The 24,248-nt window shown below is 38.2% G+C and overlaps 1 protein-coding gene across 3 annotated transcripts in view; it reads left to right on the top strand.

The window, feature by feature from the left end:
* The window catches only part of MYSM1 (Myb like, SWIRM and MPN domains 1), a 43,920-nt gene extending 21,311 nt beyond the window's left edge, over positions 1–22,609 (top strand). For all 3 annotated transcript variants that reach the window (XM_053576578.1, XM_053576580.1, XM_053576579.1), the window contains 11 exons: positions 189–292; positions 2,469–2,546; positions 5,048–5,136; positions 8,997–9,051; positions 9,381–9,431; positions 10,083–10,157; positions 10,787–10,975; positions 11,669–11,801; positions 15,083–15,188; positions 15,355–15,412; positions 16,506–22,609. In XM_053576578.1, the coding sequence (XP_053432553.1) occupies positions 189–292; positions 2,469–2,546; positions 5,048–5,136; positions 8,997–9,051; positions 9,381–9,431; positions 10,083–10,157; positions 10,787–10,975; positions 11,669–11,801; positions 15,083–15,188; positions 15,355–15,412; positions 16,506–16,664 (1,097 nt within the window). In that variant the 3' untranslated portion in view covers positions 16,665–22,609. The remainder of the gene's footprint in view (positions 1–188; positions 293–2,468; positions 2,547–5,047; positions 5,137–8,996; positions 9,052–9,380; positions 9,432–10,082; positions 10,158–10,786; positions 10,976–11,668; positions 11,802–15,082; positions 15,189–15,354; positions 15,413–16,505) is intronic.
* Positions 22,610–24,248: the final 1,639 nt, after the last annotated feature.

The following is a 24,248-nucleotide window of genomic DNA, read 5'->3' as shown; positions in this document are numbered from 1 at the left end:
TCATTTTATTGGGAATGTTCTTATAATAATATTATTGTTTTATTTGAGAACTGCTGAGTAGCACATCAAATATATGACCGTGGAATAAATGAAGAAGCTCAGTTGTGATCAGTATAGATGTGTCCTCCTGTGTAACAAATGAAGTTTGCAAAATAATATATGGTTTTGTCTTTCCTGAATTCCAACAGAACAGGCTATATATAACAGGCCACAGCCAGTCGATAAAGCACGAGTCAGAGACAGAAAGGACACAGTGGAAGCATACCAACTTGCCCAGCGTCTGCAGTCCATGGTAAGCTGCCACCTCTCTCACTCTGATCTCTCCACCTTGCTTCTTACCCTGTTGTAAACTATACTTCAGCTGTTTAGCAAATGATCCATTTAGTGGAAAAACATTTGTTCTCTTGGATTTCAGCTTAGCCATTCACTTTTCTGGCTTCCATTCAATTTTGTGTTGAGTTGAAAGGCAAAAACAGACTAAAAAACCCTTTAAATTTACTGGCAAACTTGCAGAAGCCTGATGTTTTGCTAAAGTGGTCTTGGGCTGCTTAGTTCTTTGTTTTTTGGGTTTTTTGTTTGTTTGTTTGTTTGTTTGTTTGAGACTGTCGCCCTGGGTAGAGTGCTGTGGCATCACAGCTCACAGCAAACTCAAACTCTTGGGCTTAAGTGATTCTCTTGCCTCAGCCTCCCAAGTAGCTGGGGCTACAGGTGCCTGCCACAACACCTGGCTATTTTTTTTGTTGCAGTTGTCATTGTTGTTTTAGCTGGCCTAGGCTGGGTTTGAACCCGCCAGCCCTAGTGTATGTGGCTGGCGCCTTACTCACTGAGCTACGGGTGCCACCCCGCTTAGTTTTGATTTATAAATCTGATGTGTCTTTCAAAACTATATGGCTCAGTTTTTTTTTTCTCTTTGTGTTATTTTTGTTTGTTCTTTTAAAATTCTTACCTTAAGAATCAGCTTTTCGGAATAACTAGCTCCTATTTAAGAAATTCTTAGGGTCAGTAAGTTTTATAATATTTTAAAATTCATAAAAATTATTTTAAAAATAATTCTATTATAAGGCAGAGTCATAATATGATCTTATTAGTTTTACTAATAGATTAAATTGACAAATGAAAAGAAAGTCTAGATCAGAGGTCCTCAAACTTTTAAAACGGGGCCAGTTCACTATCCGTCAGACCGTTCGAGGGCCAGACTATAGTTTAAAAAAAAAAACTATGAACAAATTCCTATGCACATTGCACATATCTTATTTTGAAGTAAAAAAAACAAAACGGGAACAAATACCATCACACCGCTTCATGTGGCCCACCGGCCGTAGTTTGAGGACCCCTGGTCTAGATCAAAGAGTAATTTTCTCAGAGTATTTAGACTATAAACGGTTTCTACTTAGATTTTCTATCTTGAGAAAGGATATTTTGAAGTAGAGTTGTTGGAGATGGTTGTAACCATGCTCTGTCCTGTGGCTACTGGTCCATTTTAAAGGCTTTATTATTGAAGTTTATGAAACTGGATACTGGTAATAGAGTCAGCCAACTTTGTAATTTTTCATTATTTATATTAATCTGGCCATCTTCTTTCTTCTTTTTTTTCTCTTTTGCAGTTTTGGCCGAGGCTGGGTTTGAACTTGCCACCTGTGTATGGGTCTGGTGCCCTACTCTTTTGCCAGTCGCAGGTGCCGCCCTGGCCATCTTCTTTCTGAAGCTGAGCTATCATCATTTTACTTTGAGTTTCCGATACTGTACCTCTTGCTGTATATTCTCATAGATTTTTCACAAGCCATTTTCTTGGTGGTTCTTTTTGGTCTGAAAAATCTTTTGTCCTAGTGTTTTAGCTCTTAAACAATAAAGGGAAATGTAAATTTAAGAAGAAATGCAAGTAAAATAATAAAAAGTGATCACTGATTTTTAGTTTTTGGACAACCTCTCATTGCTGTTGCTCGGCCCACACCCTGCTTACCTGCTGCTGCTATTAACATCAGCTGATTTATTTCTAAGAAGAATACTAACTATTGAAATAAATTAATAAAATTTAGTCAAGCATTATTACTCAGATTAGACTATTTAAATGCATAAATTATTTGATTCTTAATTTTTTTTTTTTTTTTTTGGAGACAGACTCGAGATCTGTCACTCCATCTAGAGTACATGGGATCATCATAGCTCACTGCTAACTCAAACTCCTGGACTCAAATGATCCTGCCTCACTCAGCCTTCCAAATAGCTGGGAATACAGATGCCCACCACCATGCTTGGCTGTTTTTCTGTTTTTAGTAGAGATGGGATTTCACTCTTGGTCAGCCTCATCTGGAACTCCTGAGCTCGTACAATCTTCCTGCCTTGGCCTTCCAGGCTGCTAGGTTTATAGGCATGAGCCACTGTGCCTAGCCATCATTTTTGTTTTGTGCTGTGATTTCTTCTTATTAATCTTGTTACCTTTTGTTTTACTTTATCCAATGTTATCACAGCGCACAAGGAGACGTAGGGTCCGAGACCCCTGGGGGAACTGGTGTGATGCAAAGGACTTAGAAGGACAAACGTTTGAGGTAATTTTAACCTTTCAAATGGGTCATGTATGAAAACTTGTAAATTTATTTTTGCATATCTTAATATCACGTATTATTATACTCATTTTATAGTTGACATATGTATCTTCAGTCCAGTGTTAATTTGTCTAGAAATCATCAATAAACAATAAAATAGAAAGCATTGGTGGTACATTAATTAGGAGTTTAACTCATTTTAGAACTTTGATTCTATTTCTACATTCTTATCTCTAGCTCAAGAATATCTGCCAGGATGCCAAGAAATTGATATATGCAATTCATGTCACTAAACATTTATTGAATGATGTTCTGATATACCAATTAAAATATTGGTCTAAGCATGAGACATAAATTGAATTACAGATATTGAAGTGTTATTTATACTAATAAAAACTGTGGTCCTAAGAGGAAACGTAGACAGTGGGTATGTCTGTGTACAAGGTCGGATAATTAAGTTCACAGATTCGTCCTACAAAATGCCTCATAATCATTGCTGAATATCACTTCAGAATGCGCCCCTTGGGAAACTGTGCACCAACACTAGTGCCCAGTGCGTGCTTCAAAGCACTTTTTCTTTTCTTTTTTTTGTTTTGAGACAGAATCGCACTTTGTTGCCCTGGGTAGAGTGCTGTGCCATCACAGCTCACAGCAACCTCAAACTCTTAGGCTTAAGCGATTCTCTTGCCTCAGCCTTCCAAGTAGCTGGGACTACAGGCGCCCGACTATTTTTTGTGGCAGTTGTCATTGTTGTTTAGCTGGCCCCGGCTGGGTTTGAACCTGCCACCCTCAGGGTACATGGCTGGCGCGGTAACCACTGTGCTACAGGTGCCAAGCCTCAAAGCACTTTTTCTAGGACAAGTTTGCAAACTTAATTGTCAGACCTCCTACAATGACAACTCTGATAAAAAAGAGTTTCAAAATTATTTTGAAACGTGTTCTAAATACATAATTTGTACATGTAAACAGCCAGTGTGCTAGAATGGAAACAGTGTGGAAATGTGCACGTTCTGGCTTTGTTTCCTTGAGGAATTACTTAACTTCATTCAATCTTGTGTTTTTCTAATTTATGAAATGTGGATAATACCTGCCTCAAAGGATTATTATAAAAAAGGATTATTATAAAAAACTTATTATTATATGAGATAAAGTGTACAAAGGTTCTAAGTACTCAGTAGACCTTGGATGCTCAGTAGTTACTTATTGTTTTTTCTTCCTTCTGATTTCCTGCCCCTAACCTCACATTTGAGCAATATGTTAGGTATAATAATTAGTAATCCATGGTTCCTTCCCATAAGAGACTTAAGATTTCTATTAGAGAAAATAAAATATGGAAAGTTCCACAAGGTTGGTACCAGGAATTAATGAGGTCCTCCCAAAGGCTTTGATCAGGGAAAGATTCACAGAAGGTACAATTTGATTTGATTTGATTTGATTATTTTTTTTAATTGTTTTTTTGAGACAGAGTCTCACTCTTACACCCTGGCTAGAGTGTTGTGGAATCATCATCACTCATTGCAACTTCATACTCCTGGGCTCAGTGGATCCTCCTGCCTCAGCCTCCCAAGTAGCTGGGATTACAGGCCTGCACCCCAATGTCTGGCTAATTTTTTCTAATTTTAGTAGCTACGGATATATCTATTATGCCAGGATATATCTGTCTCACTTTTGCTCAAGCTGGTCTCAAACTCCTGACAAACAATTTTCTTTCCTTGGCCTCCCAAAGTACTAGGATTACAGCCATGAGCCACCCTTCCCAGCCTAGAAGATGTGATGTTTGATCTAAGGATCAACAGAAGAATCTCAAAGAGTAGATGAAAGCATTCCAGGCTGAGGAAGTGACATAAAACCTGGGAAAATGATAGACACATCCTGGAAGAAGTACATAGTTCATTTTGGCTAGAGTGTATGTACGGTTATTAGTAGAAATGGAATGACTAGAGATTTAATTTAGTTTATGAATTCTTAAAGGGTTTACTGTGCGTTAGACACTACTGTCAGTGTTTTGACTACACTCATTTTATCTTTGCAATAAGACCATGACAACCGTGACGTTGCTATTTTTGTTTCTGTCTTTAAAAATGAGGCAACTGACATACGAGTGCTTTAGAACTTGCCTGGGATCATTCAGCTAGTAAACAGCAAAGCTAAGCACTCCTTCTCCAGGGTCTGTGTTCTTAATCCTGACTTTGCACTATTTCTCAGTTATAAAAGAAAATTCAACACTGTAGACCTTGGTGAGTAGAAATGGGAAATACAAGGAAAAACTGCTGATCCTGAGGTTTTCGAGTCTGGGTGGCTGGTACCCTTGATTGAAATGGGCAAGTCTGTCTTTCAAAACAGTTTTTTAAAAATATCCAGCATTAGTAGCAAAAAGGAAGCACATCTGTATCAATTTAGTCTGTTTTGTTCTCACATGACCCTGAATTTGGTTTCAAAGAACCATTTTTATTAACTGCCTCTCAGTATTTGGTACTCTTTGATCAGTTGGTGTTTTGTTTTAGCATCTCTCTGCTGAGGAGTTGGCAAAAAGAAGAGAAGAGGAAAAGTGCAGACCTGTTAAATCTTTAAAAGTGCCAAGACCAGCAAAAAGGTGTAGTGTTATGTTATATAAGTGATTTTTTTTTTTTAATTTATCACCAATGGTTAGAAAATGTAGGGGGAAAATATTCAGTAGCTGCATTATTCTGTTCATGTTAAAAAAAAAAAAACTACTAATTTTTTTGAACATTTTATTTCACTCATCAATTTGGGATACCTTGAATACAAGTTCTAAATTTGTTCACATTCAGTGAGCGTAGGATGTAACGTTGACATTCGGTGCTCAGTCTAGACACTGTGGACAGGGAACCTTATGAGTAACAGTGGTACTATTATAATAAACTAAAATTTAAAACTTGTAAAGTTAAGGGTCACTAAGTAAGTTAAATGTTCTGGTTTTCTAGACTTCTCTTTTCCTACAAACAATCTATTGACTACACTATAATTTATCAGTGTGTTCCTTTTAAAACAAGATACCCAGGAATGCCACTGGATCATTTTATTACCTGTTACATACATCTCCTTGGGTAAACCTGGGGAGTAGCAGTTAAAGTAGTTAGTGCTATTAGCTGTGTTTGAAGCGTATGTTAAGTCATTAATAGCAGCTCTATACAGCAGTTAATAAAATCACTCTCATTTTACAGACAGGAAAGCTAAGAGGCACTGAAGTATTTAGTTTGCTTATTTCTAACAGATCATTCCTATCAGAAATGTCTATAATGAAGTCTGTATCATGACATATTTTTATGAACTCATTATTATTCTTAGTCACCTTTTCACTTAGTAAAGCTCACAAATCAGCCATTTAGTGATCTTTTCTAGAATTTTGCCGTTATTCACCGTTTAATTCTTCTGTTTCTAAAGTCTGTTTTTATGTGCTTTGAAGACAAGCCCAGTACTTGCCCAGCTCTAGTCCTTCAGCAGTCTTCCCATTCTTCGCAGCTCCTCGACAAGCACTGACAGCAGCTTAGGTTCTGAGAGCTCTGGGATGGCGCTTCTGCTCTTTATTTTCTTATCTGTCTTCCAGGGCAGCAAACCTTTTTTCTTTTCTGCCACACATTGGAAGAGTAAAAGTTGTCTGGGGCCACACAGTAAATAGAGTATACAAAGGCCAGTGAAAACTGGTGAGCATAAAAAAGGTCCCTGCATTCTTTTCATATTATCCAACACCACAGACAAGCAGAAAAAGTCCCCACAAAATCAGGTGGTGGCCTTTATAGGCCATAGGTTGAGGATCCCCGGGCCTTTAGTGATTTTTGCGGTAAGTACTTTTTACTTTATAGGTCTTTATTCAACCAATACTTTGCCTCCTTATATGTTATGGGCACCTGGGATAGGTAATAGTATGTGTATTAAGAAAAAGAAAGTATCTGTTCTCTGGGAGCTAACAGCCTCTTTTGTTGAGTGGAAACTGAATTATCCTGCTCTTTTTTTAGTGATATTAACATGAACATATTCCTGTGTGTTTTTCTTTACCTGAACATAACCTAACATAAGACCTTTTTATCAGTCTAAATATACAAGGTCTGACAATTTCATGTTCACAGACATTCTAGAAAAGGTGCTACATAAACCTCATTGCTAAAAATCACTACGGGCACCTACCAAGTGCTCTCCTTGGGATCCCAGCTGTGAACTGAAGCCAGTGCCTAGTCTACCCTTCAAAGCAATTTTGGGACTCTGTATTTTCTGGAATGACCATCTACGCTGTCACTGTAGGGCCCACAAAAACAACAATAATTGTTGTTGATGTGCTGCTCAGCAAGATACTGCCACACATCAACACGGACACACAGCTGTGAGATGCTGGTAAACCAGGGTTATGAAACCTTTCTGATTTGTTTGTACAGCGCTGCCAACGTAAGCACATGGTGGCAACTTAATTGTCAGGCCTTATACAACAACAGCTCTGATGGTCGTTCTAGAAAAAAAGTTTCGGCTTGGCCCCTGTAGCTCAGCAGCTAGGACGCCAGCCCTGTACACTGGAGTTGGTGGGTTTGAACCCAGCCCAGGCCTTCCAAACAACAATGACAGCTACAACCAAAAAATAGCTCAGCCCTACTATGAAGCTAAATTATAGCTTTCACATGAAGGCTATAACCCAACTATAGCACAAGACTGCGGAAAGGGCCAAGGAAGGGGAAGGGAGGGGGGAGGTTAGGGTGGAGGGAGGGTAATGGGTGGGGCCCCACCTACTGTGCATCTTAGAATGGGTACAGGCGAAACTTAGTAAAGACAGAATACAAATGTCTACATACAATAACTAAGAAAATGCCATGAAGGCTACGTTGAACAGTTTGATGAGAATATTTCAGATTGTGCATGAAACCAGCACATTGTACCCCTTGATTGCACTAATGTACACAGCTATGATTTAACAATAAAAAAAAAAAAAAATAGCCGGGCAGTGTGGTGGGTGCCTGTAGTCCCAGCTACTTGGGAGGCAGAGGCAAGAGGATCGCTTAAGCCAGTGGTTCTCAACCTGTGGGTCTCGACCTCTGGGGGTCGAACGACCCTTTCACAGGGGCCGCCTAAATACATCCTGCATATCAGATATTTATGTTACAATTCGTAACAGTTGCAAGTTTACAGTTATGAAGTAGCAATGAAAATAATTTTATGGTGGGGGGGGTCACCACAATATGAGGAACTATATTAAAAGGGTCGTGGCATTAGGAAGGTTGAGAACCACTGGCTTAAGCCCAAGAGTTTGAGGTTGCCGTGAGCTATGGCACTCTACCGAGGGCGGCATAGTTAAGACTCTGTCTCAAAAAAAAGAAAGAAAGAAAGAAAAAGGAAAAAGAGTTCCAAAATGGCTTTGAAGAGTGGACTAGTCGCTGGCGTTGGTGCACAGCTTTCGAGGAGAGTACTCGGAGGTGACCGCAGAGACGCTGAGTGGTGGGGGGTGCAGCACTTTTTCTAGAATGAGTTCAAGAACTTAATTGCCAGAACCAAGCCTTACTTCTTTCCTGGTCCAAGCCTCTGTTTCTCTCCGATTTATACCTGGTTTTGTATCTAGCCTTGTTTAGGTCCCCTTTTCATCTCTACTTTTTCATTTTGAAACAAGCATTTCTGGTGAACTCTCACCTAATGGGCACAATGTAAGGGTACGTGGCGCACCTCCTGGGTGGGGGGCACCACTGCCACGGGGACCTTACCTCACAGAGGCAAACACTATGCTCTCATATTAATCTGAAATTTTTTTAAAAAGAAGAAAATAAGAACTTAGCAGAGCACTTTATAATACATTAATTTCTTTAGCAGAGTTGTCTGTCACACGTTCGCTCAGAAAATGTGTATCGTGTTCTGGTTGTGTAGTGAGCACATTGTACAGACAGAGTGTTTATGAAAAACTTCTTTCTCCCTTTGGGTCTCATATCAGGGTCTCATATCTCATCATAGTAGATTTTCATTGAACTTTTTGGAATCTGCTTTTAATGTAGGACACATTTGCTGGTTTAAGGTGTCCGACCTTTTAGTTTCTGCCGTACATTGGAAGAAGAGGGGTGGTGTTGGCCTCACCGTCAGTATGTAAACAGTATGACAGCCGATGGGCAGAAAACGGTCTGCAAATAATTCCCGTGATATCCATTGCCACAGATAAGCAAGCCGCACTTAATCCTCATGTGAGCATTGGACACCTTTGGATAGTGTTTTTTTGGATATTAAAATTAAGACAAGAAAACATTCTTCCAAAGTTGTTGGTTTGTTTTGTTTAATTCATTGTAAAAGAACAATGTTTCATTTGAAAGGGTGATAAATGTTCTAAGAAATTCTCCTAGTTTAATGTTTTTCTCATTCAAACAGAATTTGGATTTAGACTGTTGATGCATGTTTCCAAATGTGTGAATAAACATTACTGTCCTAATCTTGTTGAGATTATATTAAAATTAATTTATTTTTCTTTTTTAGTTCATTTGATCCCTTCCAGCTGATACCTTGTAATTTTTTCAGTGAAGAAAAGCAGGTATTATTTTATGAATAACTATTAAAAACTACTTATCTCTGTCAGGAAGTATTTTCTTTTTATATATGTGTGAGGTATATGTATATGAAAAGATTGGAAAAGGCAGGGGCTATTAAGGGTCAGATGAATGATACAGATGAAAAATGAGAGAGCATTTCTCCCTACAAGGGTTTGAATGGTAATTCTTTGAAAAAGGCCAGTTTGCTCTGAGCATTGATTGGTGCTGACAGTTTAGTGGGGTAGGTAAAAGAGAACAGAGTGGACATTTGGTCTGCGGAGAACGAAATCTCTATTTTTATGCTCCCCTGCCTTTTTTTTTTATATTTCAGGAGCCATTTCAGGTGAAAGTGGCTTCAGAAGCACTTTTAATAATGGATTTGGTAAGGATAATCTGTTGTGTTTTACTTAGTTATTCTGATTTCTATTCTTGTGTATTTTTATTGCAGGCATAATACAGAGTATGGAAGACGTGTATTTTGGATCTTAACTATCCTTTTACAAGGAATCTAAAAATAAGTCTTTTCTTTTGGAGAAAAGCCAAACCATTGCATGTTTCCATATTTAGAGAAAATAAATTAATGTGAGTTTTTGCAGACTTGATCATTATTAGCCTTATTTCCATTTCCTGCCGTCTTGTGTCTGCTGCCTTTCAGATCACCAAAACCAAGCCCAGTCCTATGGTTAGGAGATTCCTTATTGCCACTAAATTTCCAGTGCCTCCAACAGTTGTGGGTGTGTTTGCAATGTTTTTCTGTAGAAGGACTCAGTGGCTTTTACTTTGTGTCCTTGTAATACCTTTTTTGGACATGGAAAGCAAATGGTGTCGTTTTGTAAGTGAGAAGGTAGAGAATGGGAGTGTCTTAGTGTTTGTTGGGAAACTTCTCAGCCAGCAGTGAAGACAGAAGTTAGTGTCTAGTTATTCTCCTGTTCTACCTTATTTTAGAAAAGCACAATTGCCAGACTTACAAATGACTCTTCTATCATAAGTGAGTTGTGTGCACTGGGCTAAGTGTGTCTTGTATTTCTTTTAGCATGCTCATGTTTCTATGGCAGAAGTGATTGGTCTGTTAGGAGGAAGATACTCAGAAGTTGATAAAATAGTGGAAGTAAGTTCTCTCTTTTTAACAAAAAGTTTTAATTATTATTTAGTCCTGCTGTTCATACCAAATATTTTTGTAGGATTCAGTGAGTATAATTAAAGTATAAACTTTATCTATGATATGTGCGAGAATATGCAAATGCAGCAAGTTACAGATTCCTAGAAGTGACTTGAAATTCTACACACTGAGCACCTGTTTCTTCTTACCACCAAGAGAGAACACTGCCAAGCCTTGGCTCCTCATTACCTTCACCAGCAAAAAGCCACACCTCCTAAGAGGCCAGAACTATGTACTAACACTTGGGCAGTGGAAAGTTAGGATATTACATTCTTTTGAAATTACCATCACAAGTAACAGGAGTAGTTTAAAAAATAACCTTTGTACTGGTATTGTGTGAGCTGACCTGGAAAACTAACAATTATGATTGTGTTTGAGTAAAAGCCATGCTAAGTTCCTAGCATACAGTCATACTTTTGGGTATAAGTCATTTGCAAATTGCAGGCTGCCTGGGATACAGTTAAATAAAAGTCTTAGTCTTGAAAAATGTCTGTATCTCTGTGTGAAAGAATTAAAACATGAAAGTAATAGAATTAACAAGAGGTTAGCATAATGATATGAGAATCCATCCTTCATAGGTCTGTGCCGCAGAACCATGTAATAGTCTGAGTACAGGACTGCAGTGCGAGATGGATCCTGTGTCACAGACACAGGCCTCAGAAACTCTGGCCGCTAGAGGCTACAGTGTCCTTGGATGGTACCATTCTCATCCTGCGTTTGATCCTAACCCTTCCTTACGAGATATAGACACACAAGCCAAATACCAGGTATGTTGGTGGGTGTTCCGTGTATGCAGTCTGTAAGTGATTGCTTGTCTCCCCCATCATGCTTAGAGTATTGCATTTCTAATGTTCTTTATGTCTGGGATTTTAAAAGAATTTCTTTTTTTCTGATTGCAAGACTATAAATTTATATGGATATAGATTTCTATAGATAGAAAATCAGCTATTTTGTTTAGTACAGACAACCCATGAAAGTTAACAATGGTAATTAGTCTCGGATCCTTTAAAAATTGACGGGAATAACCAGGACAGAGACTGTGTATTTGAAATACAGAAACACGTTTTGTATCCCTGAAAAAAAAAAAGTTTTGTTTTGTTCTACAATTTTATGTTTGCTATGTGAATATTTTTTCTGTAGGCAGCTATTGTTAAATTATAACTCTTATAATTTAAGAGTATTGTCAGTATTGTAGGGTAGTGAATATAATTAGTAAATATATTCATGGCAAATGTAGGTTTTGTAAGTCACGTGATTTTTTTTTTTCATGAGTTATTGGGTTGAACCTATTTTGGCCTGATTGACGGTGTGAAATGAATACAGCAGGTATTTCCTTTGGTTGTTGTTTGGGTATCAAGTTTTTAATGTACATTTTTATTTTGCTAAAATGTTAGTATGGATAAATACTGACCTTTAAATTTATATAGTTGAAACTAATTATATTTTTCTTATTATTATAGAGTTACTTCTCCAGAGGAGGTGCAAAGTTCATTGGAATGATTGTTAGTCCCTATAATCAGAACAATCCCTTACCATATTCTCAGATTACCTGCCTGGTTATAAGTGAGGAAATCAGCCCAGATGGCTCATATCGTGAGTTTTCAACAAAAGTAACTTCATTCTATTTCTGCCCTCATTTCTTTGAGTAGTACATATCACAGAATTCATAACTATGCAAAACTATTTAATGGAACGTTTATGTCCTGGACTAAGGAGTTTCTCTTGGTTGTCACCTAGTGATGCCACTCTCTTCCCTTTCTTAATACCCTGCTGTTTAAGTCCCTGCTGCGTTACACGGGGCAAAATAATTGAAAAGTTAGGGCCAAACAATGTGTATGGAAGCCCTGGAGACCCTGCAGTGAACAAAACAGAGTCTCTGTTCTCATGAAAATCGTTTATAAATTCAGGCTGGCTTTCTCTTTGGAATGCAAATGAAAAAGAAAATAACCACCAGCTTTCCATCACCTCACAGTTTAAGTCATGATTAGCCAATTATTTTTATCTCTTAGTTCCCATTGTATCTGGTAGCTGTAGCCCCTCAACTGACTTGTTTCCTCTCAGGTTTTATGTTTATGGTCCGTCACTTCTAGCTGGCTGGATGGGCAATTAGAATAGCTGACTAGGAAAGGAGTGGGGTGATGGGGGAAACAGTAAGCACCTCTAGGGTATGTTTTCTCTCCTCCTCACCTTTTCTGCCCTGCTCTAGGTCAGGCACTCCACCAGCTCTGCACTTAGCACCCTGGACTCTTCCCCCTTAGTTTCATGAGCTCTTTGTGAGTAGGTAGAATATTGTATTTGTTTTTTATCCTATTTCTGGTATGATGCCTGATAAAGTAGGTACTAAATGAATGTTTGTTTAATAATTAATTTTTCTTCCTTCTTAATTATTTCACTTGGATGCCTTTTGTTTGGTAAAGACCCCCAGCCGTCCCGTGCTGTTTATCACTGCTCTGTTCTTAGTATCTCTGCAGTACTGATTTTCTGCCTTCCTAGTTGCATTAGTCCTTTAATGTAATGTTGTATTAAACTGAGACTCTGAAGAGCAGAGCCTGTGTCTTGGTCTCGTCATAGCGCCCACAGTCACCTGGCATCAGGGAAGGGTCAGTGCTCTGTGGGTGTCTGTTGACTGGGTAATGAGGGCATTCACTGTACTCCAGAATGTGCGTTTTCACCATAGCACGGAATATATATTATTCTTTGACTCCGTGTAATTTTACAAAAAGGAGAATCACAATTAAATAGTTCTCACTTTAAATCATTTCTTAATCTCCCAGTCTGTTAGATTTTGATAGTGAGCCTCTATTCTGGTCTGACTTTAAGTTTAAATTCATTAGAATTACATGAAATTACAAATTAGTTTGTGGAATTCCATTTCTGGCCAAAATGAAGTAACCAGGACCTGTCTGAAATAACAAAAAAAGTGGACAAAACATATAAAATAAAGGTAATTAGGTCACAGTATCAGGCAGCAAAGGAACGTGATTGCTGAGAGCTGGGAAAGAAACAGAGTCAGCCAGTTTCCCAGCTGCTGACTGAGGAGGGTTTCCAGGTGTGGCACAAGGGGAGCAAGTCCCTGAGCACGGCAGGTTCTAGGAGGGGGTGGAGGCGAGGATTCTAAGATGATGAAGGCAGCTAAATTTGCAGGACAGAATCCCAGAGAACAGAAAGCTGAATAAAGAGCAAACTCTGGAGATTTGCAGAAGGTACCCCTCGAGTATTTAGCAAAATGCACACCAACTCATGCACGTGAAAAAACCCCCACAGGGGAAAGAACCACTTGAAAGGATGGGAGGGAAGCTGCGCGCTGCTCACAGAGCAGCTGGCACAGCGCACAGGGGTTTTCTGGTACCCTCCTTGCAGCAAAGTCTGGGAACAGAGCTGCCTTATAAGTGACTTGTCCTGCTAACGCCTCAGACTAGATCTTATCTTTCGCTTTGCTCCTCAGAGAAACCAAAAATTAAGGTTTTCTAGAAGCCAAAGTGTACCTTGTGCTAATACTTTTAACTCAGGTCCTATCTTTAAAATACCTTTAATTCTGGAACGGGCAGGAAATATACTTAGTGGTTAGTTTTCTCCTAATATTTTAGTGGACAAAATATTCTGTATAAAAGGAAGGTACTAGCTTTAGTGTCTTTTTTTAGATTAGAAAAATATCAAAGAGAGCTGTAGCTAGTTTGTGAGTTTTCATTTTGTTCATCAGCACCCCCTGAAAATGCGTTATTTTCCTCTTTGTTTCTGTTTTCCGCTTTCATTAAGAGTAGGAGTCCCTCAGCTGTATTCAGATTCTAGCTTTGACATTCATTGGTTATTACCTTGGGCAGGTTACTCTCATTCTCTGCTACATCCATAAAATGAGGAAGAATTACCTTGCTTACAGGGTGGGTGGTTGTCAGGACTGTAGGTAATATGTGTAAGCTGTTCAGCAGATAAGAGGTTTTCCATAGGTAGTTAGGATTGTAGCTGGAACTGTGCTTAGTGGGTAATCAAAGCATGTCAAGTAGGTTATTGTTATCACCAAAAGGAGTTTGCTTAGTATCCTGTGTACTAGAATGAGTCATTCTTTGTAAGTTTTTGGAGGAGAGGAGAATTGAGAAATAAAGTAAAAAAAATTAGTTATAAAAAAAAAAAAAGATTAGTTATCAGGCTTGCTGTCTCCTTTCCTCCCAAACAAATGAAAATATGAAAAAAAAATGCCTTTTTAGAGCAGATTGACAACTAAATTATGCCTCGTTTCATTGTGAGGAAATATGCTATTTTTTGCCTTTTTTTTTTTTTTTTGGTCTGAGCCGCACTTCTGAGTGTGGGCTCAGAGGTTGGCCGGCCTGCGTGCTGTAGCCTGTGCACCTCACTAACCCGGCTCAGCTTCAGTTTTCTCATCTGTGAGATAGGAATAATGTCACCTACCTTATGTTATGGTTGGAAGCTTAATAACCTGTGTTTTATTTAAAAAAAGAAAAAAAAACTTTATCACTAAAAGGATGGTAGTATGTCTTGGTTTGCCTGTGACAATCCCAATTTCAGCCTGTGGTTCAAGCATTATTGCTAATAGTGCCTCTTTTGACTCAAAAAGTCTCCTGGTGTGGGTAATAAATTATGTGATCATTCTACCTCACAGTGCCTTGCATAGAATTTTTACACAAGTGGCACTTTTCCTTTTCTTTGTTATTACTAATAGGTTGGCATTAACATGCTTGGAGGACCTGAAACAGTCCGGCAGTAAATATTTAATGAACGCCTGCTCTGTAGAAAGTGCTCCTCAGCTGGGCTGCCAAGCTTGGTTGTAGAAACACTGAAGGGAATTTTAAGTATAATTAAAAGGAGATTGTAGATTTAAGCAACAGTTGATGAAAATGTGCTTTTTTATGCTTTTCTAGGCTTACCTTACAAATTTGAAGTACAACAGATGTTAGAAGAACCTCAGTGGGGATTAGTGTTTGAAAAGACAAGATGGATAATAGAAAAATACAGGCTGTCCCGTAGGTATGTGCTTGTTTGAGATGGTCGCACATCTGCGGTGTTTCTCATTAAATTATGTTTCAAAGAAAACCCAAGTTAGATATAAAATTGTGATGTTGGCATCAGGGATAGCTCATTACGGAACGGATTAGTTTGTTTTATCAGTTCGTTTTCATGTTTCTTCCTACAGCTGGGTCCCCATGGATAAAATCTTTCGCCGGGATTCTGACCTGACTTGTTTGCAGAAAGTAAGCTGCCTTCACTTTACTTGGTTCCATTGTTCACAGATTCGAACGCTGTTCGTCTCCATGTGTTTTCCCAGGATGCCTAATGTTTTGTAGATAATTTTCTATATATTTCTTCATTGCTTTTTCTTTTCTAAAATTAATTTCTAGGGCATAACTAGTAATGTGTTTTGTTGTCCAAGTTTGCACATAGGAAAAAATACTATTTTAGAATAAATTTGTCAGCATTGGAACGTCTGGTAAATTTCTTAGCAGATTATTATTATACACAATGGAGAACATTTTTCTCATTAAATTGAAAAGTACCATGTTTCCATTTCAGCCTTAACAACTGATCATTTTGAAGAATGATGGGATCATGTAAATCTAACAATTAAATTTAAATGTTCATTTTATTTAACTTGCTAGTAAGAAGTAAGAGTTTTGAATTCTGCTTGCATAATGAGTTAAGATTAGTAGACTGGCTACATTTTGTACATTTTGTCTTTTTTTTTGGTAGTTTCTGGCTGGGGCTGGGTTTGAACCTGCCACCTCCGGCATATGGGGCGGGCACCCTACCCCTTTGAGCCACAGGTGCCGCCCTGTCTTTTTTTTTTTTAGCAATTTGAGATTAGGAAATTTAAACATTAACTTTCTTTTTAATATTTTTTACTCCTTTCTTTTCCATCCACTTTTTACGTGCTATTGAAAAGATTATATGCACATTTCCAAGAAAAGACAGTACCACTCTGCGTTTGAAATGGTGGAGTCCTGTGTTTGCACGTTTGTGTATTTGTTTGTTTATACAGGGTTATTTTGCTCTGTAAGTGTAACTACTGTAAAAAGGCATAAAGTCGCAAATTTGCCCCAAGTAGAAAGCATCGTGTATACAATCGCAGTTTTATCTTACGTAAAATCATAAAAGGACCAAACCCTGTTTCTCAGCAGGGCTTTCTCTGCCGCAGGGGTATGAACAAGTTCATCTCCATCCACTTTTAAAGAGAGCATTTCTCATCTGAGCATTAGGAATTGTGAGGTTTAGAAAGGGGTAAAACAGTGATGGGAATGCAAACTATACTTCTTATGTACTTAAGTGTAAACTTTTCTTCTCACCTAGCTTTTGGAGTGTCTGAGGAAAACTCTGAGCAATGTGACTAATTGCTTCGTGGCTGAAGAATTCTTGACTCAAATAGAAAATTTATTCCTTTCTAATTATAAAAGCAAGCAAATGAATGGAGTGCCTGAAGAGAACTGTACAAAGGAATTGTTACTGTGATGATTTTAAAGTAAGACATTTTAATCTTGACAGAATAGATCCTACTTTCAAAGTTATAACCTTGAAATAATTGTAATTTAGTTAACAGTGGCACAGCTTTGGTGTTTTGTTCTGTTTTTTAATTCACAAAGTCCAGGCTTTGTCACACATAAGTTTTGTGCAAAAGAAGAGACACAGACATCTGGTGATAATCGGAGCCTTCTGTACAGCAGGGTCCACCGCAGTGCTCCAGGCCTTTGTTCAGCAGTGCTGTGAAACCTAGGCAGAGGTCTGCTTTGCTTCCGTATTCAGCTTGACATAGGGAGTATGTCTCTAAGTCTTGTTTCTTCTCTGAACTAGCCATTTCTTATGTTCCATTTTGCTATTCATATCTCATCTTAGAAGCACTTCTGGCTGGACACAGTGGCTCACGCCTGTCATCCCCAGCACTTTGGAAGGTTGAGGCAGAAGGATTGCTTGAGGCCAGGAGTTAGAGACCAGTTTGAGCAACATTGAGAGATTCCCATCTCTACAAACATGATTTTTAAAAACGAATTGGACGTGGTGGTACAGGCCTGTGTCCTAGCTACGCTGGAGGCTAAGGCAGGAGGATCACTTAAGCCCAGGAGTTTGAGGTTACAGTGAGCTGTGATTGTGTTACTACACTCCAGCCTGGACAACAGAATGCGACTTTGTCTCTAAAATGATAATGATAATAATGATGAAAATTATTCCAATCTCTCAGTATGTTCTGGTAAAATTTGTTTATGGTTCAAATGGGTGATCACTGAGATATTAATATGGTTGAGAACTACTGGTTAGTAAATCTTCACAACGTGCTATACAGGGGGCCAGGAGGCATGAAGAGAAAATCTTAAAAACAGGGAGACAATCAAATTACTAGTTTTTAATCATAGATATTTGCTTCCATTTTATTTTATAGAAACAATACTACAGGATAGGCCATTTTCTCAGATATCTGAGATTTTTTTATGGATTTCACATGCATAAAATAATAGCTTTAACTAGATGTCTATTTACATTAGTGTGTATGATAAAACATCATTTAACTGGAATGTGGGTAATCATAACCCTTAAACTAGATTTTTTTCCCCTATTGGCTACTGTCAGGAGAAAGGCAAATTGCAATAAAACTTGGATAAATCAGAGATTTAATTTTTTTAAATAAGAGAAGTCTTATGGAACATTTTACATATTCAGCCCAGTCTCATACACTTTCTGAATCTGAAACGGAGGTCAGCAAATTCCCTTGTCTGTGAAGGGCCAGTTAGTAAATAAAGGTGGCCTTTGGATCCGCGTGGTCTATCCGACATTATTCTTTATGTGTATTTTTTGTAACTCTATAATAGCTCATGGGCCTCACAAAACACTGGCTGCTGGCTATTATTTTCTAACTCTATCTAAAGACTTACAAACACTGTAATTTTATTCTAGATTTATGAGCCTGAGATACCAGCAGTTAGTATCCTCTTTAAATGACAATAAAACTCAGAATTGTGATCTGGATTTAGGTCCATTTTCAAATAAAAGTAAGAAATTCTGATGCCTCATAGAAATGGAATAGACTTTATTTTAATAACTAGAGAATTCATGTATATCCATTCTCTAAGAATTTTTACTAATTACAGTTTCGTCATATCTAAACTGGATACAATTCTGTGTCTTTGCTTTATTTGTTTGTAATCAATAGCCAAGGAAGAATAAGACAGTATTGGATGTAACTGTGAGCCAGTTTCAGATAACTTGGGTCTTGTCTCAACTTTGTGATTTTGAGGGATATCTTAATAGTGTTACCTCTCTGGGCCTAAATTCGTATGTAACTAAAGTCTAACTTAACTTCTTATTATCCCGCCAAGACTAAAACTTTATAGGTTCATTCCATTTGTTGAAGAATGTAATTTTACATTTTGAGATAATACAGTTCCAAAATTAACGTATTTTTAAAGAAAACGAATTTTCTATTATCTGTGTGCATATAACATATGGACACAGGAGGCTGTGATTATAAGAATTCTAAACTAAAATCAGGAAACTTGAACTCATATCCTAACATTCTATATCAAATTTGCTTTGTAACGTTGATCAAATCACTTGACCTTTCTGGGCCTCCGCTTTTTACCTGTAGTGATTCAAGGGTGTGAATTTTGTGACTTTGTATTCTATTCCATGCTCAAAAGGTCTGCTTTCTGTGAAAAGCAGTAATCCATTCCTTTGTATTTTTCTTCCTTTTGACCTATTTCCTCATAGTGTTGGGGAAACAGATGCTATGAAAGTGGTGTTTATTAGTTTTCTCGATTGACATTTCCCTGTAATATTGGTGAATTTGGGTGATGGAAAGTAAAGAATTGTTGGACGTTTTGTTCTCAAATCTGAGTCTTCCTGCATGTCAATTCGCTAACTTAAGCCATATTGTAACAAACTCAAAAGGGACAATTCTCAGAGTTTAGGGCCTTGAGAGCACAATTTTCTAAATGTTTACTGAGTATTCTTTTTCTGACTGTAGAATACATTTATCTTATATATTTAAAATGTATAGAAATGTATAAAGTACAAATATCTCAGTCTTATCTAGATAACCACAGTTGATATATTAGTGTAAATCCTTTCCCATTTATTTTGATGACATAATTTTAATACATTAAAGTTTGTTATTTTTTCTCCCTTCCTGCCCATTTATTCTTTTTTTTTCTTTTTCTTCCTACTTTTTTTTTAAAGTCATATTCTTAAAATATTTTTGCAACTGCGGTGCCCACATTCCTGGCACTGCCAGCCTTAGGCTACAAATGATAATTGGAGCCAGGTTTTGGAGAAGCACAGAGGAAGTCTAGAAGTGAGTGGGCGTATGATACAGTAAGTCAGGGGGCAGATTCGCAAAGGAAAACCTGCCTGTGACATAATGTTTACAGAAAATGGAGAAAGGATGTGAAAACATCCAAGTCTTTCAACTTGATTCTGTTACTATTTTTGCACAATGGCTATAAAATAATAAGCTTATTTTTTTTTTTTTTTTTTTGCCTAGCTAGTGGAAATTGGCACTAGTACTTCCTTATTAGACTTAGCATTCTTTAAAACTCTAATTCCAAAGAAATAGAACAAAAAAAAAGGAAAAAAGTCTAATGCCAGAGTAACATTCAAGAACAGAAAAATCAGTGGAACAAGATCTGCCAGGTCAGACTCTTTCCTCTCCATTATTTTAGCCTCAAACTGTTCTTCTCTAATCCTTTTAAATGATCTTTAATTTCCTTTCTGATAATTGGTTTGACCTTGTATATAGAGCTGCATTAGGATTTTCATGGCTCCTGGGTGCTTTTTGCCTTCTTGGACCCATAATTCCATACAGAATTTAAAATTATATTTTATAATTGTATTCATATAAAATGAATTTATTAATGCTTTAGATTAAAATGTTTTGTTCAATCTACATGTTCACTTTTTTCTTAATGAGGATAAAAAAGTTAAAAAATTTTGTGGGTCTCTAAAAACTACTGTGGGCACCATGCGCAGTTGTCTCATGCCTGTTACCCTAGCACTCGGAGAGGCCAAGGTGGGTGGATCGCTTGAGTTTGGAAGTTTGAGACCATCCTGAGCCAGAGTGAGACCCCCATCTCTAAAAACAGCCGGGTGTTGTGGTGGGCACCTGTAGTCCCAGCTACTCTGAAGGCTGAGACAAGAGAATCACTTGAGCCCTAGAGTTTGAGGTTGCTGTGAGCTGTGACACCGCAGCATTCTACCAAAGGTGACAGAGTGAGACTCTGTCTCAAAAAAAAAAAAATACACACACACACTGTGGGCCCAAGGCACTTGTGCCTCTACCTATATTCCAAAGGCTATCACTGAAAAAAACAGTGATCACTTTTCTTTCCTGCCCCCACTACCACAGACCCTAGGTTGGCCTTTACCACTCTAGCCAAGAGCACTGTCATTTCCACAGTTAGAGATCTACGGGCTTGAACTTCATTCCTTCTTGACATGACCAAAACTCAGGAGAATTGCTTGGGACCATCCTCCTTGGAAAAAGATACAAGGCAGTTGGTTTTAGTCCTCACATAGGCGTTTTTATCCTCATCCTCAATCAGTAGCTTAGAAACTTGGGCCACCCTTTAAAGGGGAACAGCTCGCCGCCTTTCTCTGCTCCCCACTTTGCTCGAGCCCCTTCCTTCATCCTCATTCCCTCGCCTTCCTACCTCTCAGGATACGGGCACAGGATCATTTATCCTATCATTTTTGAAAGTTGGGCCTGCAGAATAAAGATGAAGGCACCCATTCCTGTTTCCCTGACACTAGTAAATTGCTGCCCCCAGCCTCTCTCTGTAGTATCTCCTGCCCTGTGCCCAGGAGTGGAGTGAGTCTGACCTGCAGACTAGACTGAGCATAGTCAGAGCCTGTGCAGCTCCCTGGGGGTGAGGAGCCAGCGCCCTCTCCACGCCACCCTCAGCGAGCCTCACGCTTGTTAGTTTACCGTCTTCCTATCTCTCCTGCTGGGTCTAACAAGTTGAGCCAGAGGACCTGGTGGATCTGATACAGTCAGGATGCCCTAGGATTGATGCTCTGTCCTGTGCCAACAGAGGAGCCGTGACCTGACCTGAAGCCACCAAGCCACAGGTCACACAGTTGGTAGCGTTCTCAGTAGAAATTAATGCAGAGTTCCCTAATTCTGTTTTCCTCACCTACTGCACTCTGCCCTAGCAATATTATCAATAGTTAGTGTGTAATCTAGAGCTCACGTTGTGGCGTTTTAAGAAAACTTTTTACCCAAGCACAAAGAAAAGCACACACCTTCTTACGGCCATCTGTTTTGTCAGGGTTAATTAAAAACTTAACAAATTTGCTGTGCATCTCCAGTTTACCGGTACTTTAATAGTTTTCTTACAAATTAATGTATTTTGCAGTATTTTCAGAACATCACTGCGGAAGAAAAAGCTAATGTACTTTAGGGTATTACTCACTGGCCTTGTTAAAATGGTTTTATGTGTGCCGTTCCCCCAAACTCTTGTTTTCTCTCTTTTTTTTTTTTGCTTTTAATTTAACCTGCAGTTATGTTTTCTGGGGTTTTTTGTTTGTTTGTGTTTTTAATTCATCTTCTAAACCACCTTAAATCCTTCCTGGGAGCAAGGGAAGGAATGACTATGCTTTCCTCCACTAAATCAGAAGAAAATACAGGTATCTCAGAGAAGCTGTAATTATGCTCTTTCTCAAACTAGGTTTGAGAAAGGAAAATGAATTCTATGATTAATATTTGGGTTGTTTTTATTTTCCCCCTTTGGTATTTATGAATGTATTTGCACAGACTTTTAATTTCAGGGGGAAAAAATGCCTGATTTGCTATCTTTAAGATTTCCTACTATACTCTCTTAAGAATTAAGAAATCTGTTAAATATGTTTTCATAGTTTGTATTCCTATTCCATAGATAACCACAAAACACCTGTTTAAACCTGTGAATTATAAAATAGTATTTGGCTTCTAGCATGATTTAAGTAGCTCAGTCATACATCTTTGAATTTGTAGGTTTGCCGTGTAAATTGTGTGTAAGTTTACTAGGCTTGTGCGTGGTCACTGATAAAGTGGTTGCTATTGTTTTTCTCACATGTTATCTGTGTTTGTGGACGTTTTTCATTAGCTTGAATTTTACAGTGTTCTGTAATAAAATACAATTAAATGCTTTTGTACACTCAAAGTATGATGCCATGTTGTATGTATCTGTGTTAGAGAATATTGTAAATATCTGTGTTTTTAGAATTATGAAAGATTTTCCTCAAAAATGATGGAACTTTACCCTTACACATATGACGTATTATAAAATATCGGATTTTAAGTTTTGGAATTTTTATCTTGTGGTAAAAATTAAGGTAAAACATGCTGAAGTTTCCATATAAATAAAAATTTGAAAATAAAATGACCATTTGGATTCTTTCTAAATTGTTAGCAATATACATATTGAATGGCAAAAAATAAAAATGCCACATTAATTTAGCAAATGTGTGTTGAGCGTCTATTATGTTGAGCACTGTAGGGGACAAAAAGATGAGTAAATCTTGGTTTCTTCTCACAAGAAGGCAGTTATCAAATAAGTGGGAAAGAGAAACCAGGCGGGAATAGCTGAGATGCCAAGTTTCAGTTGGGAACTGACGACGAGTGTCGGGAGGGCTTCAAAGGGAATGGGCAAACGAGAACAGTATTGGGGATGTGAGAGTGGGGTCACTTTCTGGGAAGAGGCCACCTGGAGGGATTTGGCATTTGGAGAAGATGTCCAGAGAGACGTTACCTCAGGAGCACTGGGAGAAATACTAGGAGGATGTAGGAGTTTGAGTCCGAGGATAGAGTACATGAGGAGGTTAATTACGAAGGCAACACACAGTAAATAACTAAATTATTTAGTTATATTACAGAGAGTAGGTGACGATCTCACCTTAAATCAGTGTTAGGCCATTAATCTTTTTACTTCCCCGTCTACAAAATTTATAAATTTAAAATGCCAAATCATACTGTTTATCTTCAACTCTTTTGTCTGTGAGGAAATCTTTCCATGTTAGTACAGGAAGATTGTTCATTTTTGCAGCAGGTAAACAGCATTCTGCAGTACAGATTTGCCTTGATTGATTTGATCAGTTTTCAGTTGAGTTTAGGTTATTTTCTATTAAAAATAATTCTTTTTTGGCTCGGCGCCTGTGGCTCAAGTGGCCAGCCAGATACACCTGATGGCAGGTTCAAATCCAGCCTGGTCCCGTCAAACAATGACGGCTGCAACAAAAAATAACTGGGTGTTGTGGCGGGTGCCTGTAGTCCCAGCTACTAGGGAGGCGGAGGCAAGAGAATCACTTAAGCCCAAGAGTTGGTTGCTGTGAGCTGTGATGCCACAGCACTCTACCCAGGACAACAGCTTGAGGCTCTGTCAAAAAAAAAATACTTTTTTTTACACACTTTTAGTACTTCTCAGAATAGATTCTTAGAAACTTAGTTGCTAGATCAAGAGCTCTGTATCCTTTAAATTTTGTTAAGATCTGCAGAGAAATGTTTGATTCCTATAAGTTTATTTTTCTTAAGTAGTGTAGGCATGTTCCTCTTTGTTTATGGAACCAATTTGAACTCCGGTGCCCGAATGGTAATTTAGGTGGGAAAGCAGTGACACCCCTGAGGCATTTACTTCACTGGAAATACATTCCTCTGAAGAGTTGTCACGGACTCTTGCCGGTTTGCTTACTGTCCTTGTGGCCGGCAGTATAGTCAGCCCATAGCTCGGGAGGCCAGCGCTGTCCTGCAGTCAGTCCTATTTGTACTTTTGCAGATTTTTTTCTGTATCACTGATTCTCAGTCATCTTGCCATAGACTGCTAGTTTAAAATTTGAGAGCTAAATAGAATACTTGTTTTGTCTTTCATATTTTTCCTGCTATCAAAAGTAAAACATCAATTAATAAATACTTGTCCCTCCCGTCCCCCTTAATAAGCTCCCCCCACAATGTGGAAGAATTGGGACATTGCACAAAGCAACATAACTTTTCTGTTATTTCATCCGTCAGTGATTATTGAACTTCCTTTTGTTCCAGCGCACTTGTTAAAACTTGGCAGTAAATGTGCTTTCTGCATC

The sequence above is a fragment of the Nycticebus coucang genome, chromosome 22, assembly GCF_027406575.1.
Source record: "Nycticebus coucang isolate mNycCou1 chromosome 22, mNycCou1.pri, whole genome shotgun sequence".
Lineage (NCBI taxonomy): Eukaryota > Metazoa > Chordata > Mammalia > Primates > Lorisidae > Nycticebus > Nycticebus coucang.
Note: the sequence above shows the minus strand (reverse complement) of the source record. Positions and strands in the feature narration are given on the sequence as shown.